Source organism: Podarcis pityusensis (assembly GCF_964106645.2).
Source record: "Podarcis pityusensis genome assembly, chromosome: 9".
NCBI lineage: Eukaryota > Metazoa > Chordata > Lepidosauria > Squamata > Lacertidae > Podarcis > Podarcis pityusensis.
The window spans coordinates 6,945,274-6,951,348 of NC_138034.1; the positions used below are offsets into that span (position 1 = coordinate 6,945,274).

The 6,075-nt window shown below is 44.1% G+C and overlaps 1 protein-coding gene across 2 annotated transcripts; it reads right to left on the minus strand.

Annotated features, from left to right (window-relative positions):
- Positions 1–342: 342 nt before the first annotated feature.
- Positions 343–5,337, minus strand: FGFBP1 (fibroblast growth factor binding protein 1). Of its 2 annotated transcripts, none has more exons than XM_081020196.1 (2): positions 5,121–5,337; positions 343–1,667 (listed from the first exon to the last, which is right to left on the minus strand). In XM_081020196.1, exon 2 carries the CDS (start codon positions 1,652–1,654, stop codon positions 959–961), a length of 696 nt encoding a protein of 231 aa, XP_080876322.1. In that variant the 5' UTR covers positions 1,655–1,667; positions 5,121–5,337; the 3' UTR covers positions 343–958. The 2 variants fall into 2 exon arrangements, with proteins under 2 accessions (XP_080876322.1, XP_080876321.1); XM_081020195.1 differs by having other exon boundaries at positions 343–1,675; positions 5,121–5,331.
- Between the last annotated feature and the right edge of the window lie 738 nt (positions 5,338–6,075).

Sequence of the window (6,075 nt, forward strand, 5' to 3'; positions counted from 1 at the left end):
GCTGTCCGGAGACACTTCTGGGTCACGTGGCCAGTGTGACAAAGCTGCATCTGGCGAGCCAGCGCAGCACACGGAAATGCCGTTTACCTTCCCGCCAGTAAGCGGTCCCTATTTATCTACTTGCACCCGGGGGTGCTTTCGAACTGCTAGGTTGGCAGGCGCTGGGACCGAGCAACGGGAGCGCACCCCGCCGCGGGGATTCGAACCGCCGACCTTTCGATCGGCAAGCCCTAGGCGCTGAGGCTTTTACCCACAGCGCCATCCGCGTCCTTATCGTTAAAACCATAGATATCCACAATTTTCTCATACAGAAAGAAATGTTTAACACATAGAGAACAAACCTGAGTAGATATTTAACTTTATTAATTTTCTGCAATTCTGAAAGCAAAAGTACAAAAAGTGCATAGCACTGAAATAATCACTTTGGCTAGAAATACTCAAGCGAAGGAGGAGATATTCAACGAAACATAATATGTACATTTTTACAGAGGGCTTGTAACATCCAATGGTAACATTTATATAGCATGCTATATAAATCAATTTCTCTCTTTAGAAAAATAAAATATATAGCATCTTTGATGACCTGAGAAAAACAGTATCTTCTGGGGGAGGGGGAGACCTTTAAATGTTCACTTTGAAGATGTCACCCTTATATGATGGGAAAATCAGCACGATTTCGGCCTCAGTCCAATCTCCCTCCATGAGTTGCATCATGTGACCTCTTCCCCACAGTTATGTGGCGATAAGGAGGGTGCAAGTGGGATCAGTAGTTGTGGCCATGGGGTTTGGCAGCAGCCCCTTTTGGAGATGAAAAAGGAATCACCTTTGAGTGTCTCCAGGGAAACTGGTTCCTGGGCAAATGTATTAGAGAGCTATTCTGAATGGTTCGTCCTTCTACAATGTGATTTACATGTGCGCCTGTAGTAACTCAAGGAACGTTGCCAACCTTGTTGTATTCCTATTTGCACTTTTTATCTTGTATCATTGAAATGACGAAAAGGCAAAGAGACCGCCATAACTCTGAGCAGTGTTCTTCAGCCACTTTTTTCTGATCAATATAATCAACATCTTCAACACAATTGCTGGATGCTTCGTCTGGCTGGGTTCCAGATGTAACAGGTTCCAGAGCGGTCTCCTGTCCATGGTGAACTGGCTTGTCTTCTCTGGAACTAGTTGGTGTCACCATTCTAAGGTGAGCAGCTGATGGCCCTTTCCTACAGATTTTAGATTTTAAGATACTCTTTGGGTCTTCACAGATGTTCTTCTGCCTCTTTAGAGACCGAGTAATTTGCTTCCAGAACACCTTCTTGTTTTCTGCATACTGGGGACAGCTGGAAGGGTTGCCTGAAAATTCACAGGAGAAGGTGCTCTCTGATCTTTTGCAATCAATTTTCAAGGTAGCAATCTCAGCTTCATTCAGCGCCCAGGTACACTCAGACTTCTCTTTGGTGACGAACTTGCCTTTAAGTGAACCCTTCTGTCCTCGGGTTTTCTGACCTCTTCCATTCTGGTCATCAGAGCCAGGCTGTGGCCTCTCACCTTTTCCATTGTTGGTCCTCCCTCTTCTCCTCTCTTTCTGTATTTCACAGTCAGCTTGTAGCACCTGGGAGAACACAATAAGGGCGCACAGAACAGCGAAATGTCTGATCTTCATGGTTTGCTGTTCTCTTGAAACCTGTTTTGGGAGAGTAAAATGAATTTATGACAATCCATATTTTCATCTTTAGCCATGTTGGCATCAACATTATCGATACTCTGACACCAGCAAAGATCATAAAGCAGTACAATGATCAGTGTCTCACATCATGGTATCTTTCTAGCATGGATTTATCTCTGTAAAAAAAAAAAAAAAAAAGTGCTAACCTCTGTTGCAATGCCTTAGCCTCTGGAAATTCAAGGTATTCATTGCCCAAAATGCAAGCAGACACCTTATGCATGATCTATCCCCTCCATTTCTGAAGGATACTAATTGTCTCTAAGTCTCATGCTTACAAGATCTTGAACAGGTGGAGGTAAGAGCCAGAGCCAGTAGGCTTGAGCCTTACCCTTCATCTTTCTAATTTTGTCAGGTGGTGCATGAACACCTGTACAAAGTATCTGCTTTTCAGAGTGAGGGACATAACTGGGCTTTATCCAGGACTGTATGAGCAGAACTCTTCCCTCCTCCAGTAACACCCCCAAATCCTTCTACAGAGGGTATAGCAGACCTCCTGAATATTATGGGCTCTTATTTACAGGGATGAGGGATAAGGGGATCACCCAAAATTGGATTTGGGGTAGTTCTGAAAGGGCTGTAGGGTGGACGAGGAGGAAATAAAAATCCAGTTGCATGAACTGCCTTCTGCTTGTGCAATGTCAGGTACAACCCATGGCCATATAGTCAAATGGGGGGGCAAGTCAATAAACTAGGGGCACCTTAACCAAAAGTACTATACTTTTGTCAGGAATCGGCAAATAGGATTTTAAAAGACTTAAATAACAGAATTGGGTGCCTCATTTAAAATAAATATTACATCAATCGGTCTTGATTTGGCCAGGACCAAACAGGATATTATTTTAAAATGACCAGCTCAGATGTTTCTTGACCAGGAAGTCATATTATGATCGTGACTACCTGACTGTTGCCACAATCAGTCTTTATAAGGTTAAATCTCAAAACTGCCCCAAAGGTAAAATTGGCTTTGGCACTATGTTTTAAGAGCACCCGGATAACTTTTGTGCAAAACGTGAAATTGTTTCCTTTCTCCCACATTCGCTTGAGGATGATATCAATTTCTAATCTCATCCTAGATCTGTCTGACTGCCGAACCCACCTCTGAAGACAATATAGGTTAGGAAATGATACTTTCACTCAGCCAGAAAGCAAACAGGGGTGTGTTTGAGAGCTTAGATGAACTGATTCTTCAGTCCACAGTTTCCCTTTCGGCGGAACATCACTTGCAGCTAAGATCACTTGAAATTTATTCAGATATGCAGCTGTTTCACATCTGGCTCCCACTGCCCTTTCTGACTATCCCTTTTCTTTCATTTCAGCCAAATCCAAGTTAAAGAAGGATCAGGGAAAGAGCCACAAACAGGATGAAAAGTCTGCCAGAGGCAACAGAAGTTAGGACAGAAAGCTGATGCTAATGTGTAGGAGTGCCCATGGAAAAGTGGTACCCACCGTTTTCCAGGATGCTAGAATGTTGGGTGTGTATGTTACGTCCCTGCTTCGCACAGATAGGTTTGTTGTGAGGTTTAAACAACATTCTGAGCTCCTTGGGGGCAGGGTTAGTGCAATCTGTACAGCAGATTTCTATGCTCATGGGAAGAGCTTATTAGTAAAAAAACCAAAAACCTTTATCCTCAAATGGGAAAGCCCCTCCAGAAAATTTATTTCATGTGTATAAAGCACAGGGCCATTCCTTATTCAAAGCTCAATAGCTCTTAGCCTCAATCCAGAGAGAGACTGCCACGCACACTTAAGGCTGCACATGCCAATTTGGGTGGCTTGGTTTATATTTAGTCCAGCAGCTCTGTGCTTATTGATTATTGAATAATCAAACCGTGTTTCAGATTCCCCTCTGATCATCATAATATAATAGAATTGTAGAACTGGAGGGGACCGCAAAGGTTCAGGAATGCAGGAACCAAAGCTCTACTGGAGTAAAAGTTCATGTAAAAGTACCTCTCCAACTTAGACTTCTGAAAATAATGAAAAAGGCTGCAATCCTCTGTGTGCTTACGACTAACCCAATGGAGATACATACAAGTCAGCTGCATATTAAATATTAAATATGATGCTATGCTAAGGGGGAAAAAACAGGGGATGTGTTTCCTTTACAATGCAGATACATGTCAAAAATGATAGGAGGGAAATGTACATTTGGAATTTGTTCTGCTGCCATAACTCGTTTTGCAAACCTGAGCCTTGTTGCTGGTGAACCACCCTGAGTGGATAAGCATCATTTATTACATGTAAGAACTGACAGTTATTGCATGATCTGTAACCACAGTTAGTGTGAAATTATTAAAGCTGGCCACATCTTCAGTGCTTGCTACCACACCTCCACCAACAGACAATTTCCAAGGCATTCACATTAGCAAAATGCAATATTTACTCATGCGCAAGACTCCCTACTTAATCTGAATACTGCTCACCCAAAGGCAAAAGTAGGTACCCAATGGTTTTTCTCCTATCCAACTCTTTGCTGCCTAGTTGGGGACAGAAATCTAACACTGCAGTTCTTGGCCCACAGACTTCAGAGGAACTATTCCAGAGCAAAAGACTGGACCAGCACACACAGATCTTAAATGGGCATACTTGGGATAAAGCCCCATTAAAGTCAGTAGGATTATGTCTGAGGAAATAGGCAAAGAACTGGGCTCCGCATCCCACAGGCATCAATAAGATTTAAGCAACATAACGCGAACATAGGAAGCAGCCTTTCTGTTGAATTCGGAACGTTAGTCCATCTAACCCAGTAATGTGAACCTTGGCTGGCATTGATCACACAGTTGCATCTTTCTTTCCTAATTGCTGTTGCTGTTGAAAAGGAGCCTCTGAAATCTCAAGCAGGAACAGAAGAGCAGTAAGGATGCTAGGAACGTAGGAAACTGCCTTATATGGAATCCACTGGTCATTGGGCCATATAGGTCAGTATTGCCCATACAGGCTTGCAGTGGTTCTCCAGGGTTTCAGACAGACTTCTTTCACATCCCTATATGGAGCTGCCAGGGTTGGAACTTGGGACTTCCTTGGTACAAGGCAGATGCTCTACTACTGGTGTGGAGTGACTGCTTAGTTCTTTTGCCTCTTGCTATTTGCCCACTCGCAATCACCCTCCCCAAGCCGCTTTCCCCACTATCTTGGGGAAAGCTGCCTGTAAAATGTAGTTTATAGTGGAAGACGGAGGGAAAAGGGTAAGCAGCCATTCCAGTTCCCCTTTGCCCCCTCTGCCCTCCTGCTGTCTGTTAATAAGGTTCTGCTTTTTAGTTTAAAAATGTGAATGAAAAAGAAAAAGACTCCTGTAGGTAATGTGTAGTTTGCCTTTGAGCAGGCAACCAAGAAATTTAGCCGCTCCGTTCTGAGAGATTAGCATTCTATTGCAGACAAATTGCAAGATAGCTATTACACATACCTCCTGCTGTCTTTTCCGCTTGTCCAAGTGTAAAACTCAAGGTGATCCCCGTCTCCTTCAAAGTACTGACGCTTCTTGCCTATTTATACAGTCAGAGACACACCTACACGCCTTCGGAAGGGTATTACTCCACAATAGCACATTTTAGAACCTTATAAGTTTACTGCCCAGACACACCTTCTGGAAATATGCCAGGTCTTATTTGCAACAGTTAAAGCACACACACAAAAAACCACCGGTTACAGTGCAGTGGCAGATATATGTTTGAAAGAAGGAAAACGTGCCAACTCCTTTCCCTTTCTTGCCTCACAAAGGGAGTCGAAACACTCTCTTGATATATGCAGTTATCAGAACAGGGAAGAAGGAGTAGCAAATGATTGCTACGGACATGAATGACATTCGGAAGGGGGGAAAAAGAGAGCGCTCTCTGGTTGACGTGAGTCACCACACTTATTTCCTTTGATTGTTAAAAGTTCTGTTCTCTACAACTTTTGATAAAGGGCGTCTCCAGTCAGTCAGCATTTTGCCAAAGTGACATATCGGGAATTGCAGGTCATGCAATTAAAGCACTCTGTCACCCTAAGACAAGGTTTGCCATGTGGCACCCATGGGTGCTGATGTACCGTCATCTATGTTGCCTACGAAAGGGACGCTGGTGGCGCTGTGGTCTAAACCACTGAGCCTAGGGCTTGCTGATCGGATGGTTGGCGGTTCGAGTCCCCACGATGGAGTGAGCTCCTGTTGCTCGGTCCCAGCTTCTGCCAACCTAGCAGTTTGAAAGCACGCCAAAAAGTGCAAGTAGATAAATAGGTACCGCTTCAGCGGGAAGGTAAACGGCGTTTCCATGCGCTGCTCTGGTTCGCCAGAAGTGGCTTAGTCCTGCTGGCCACATGACCCAGAAAAACTGTCTGCGGACAAACGCTGGCTCCCTCGGCCAGTAAAGCAAGATGAGCGC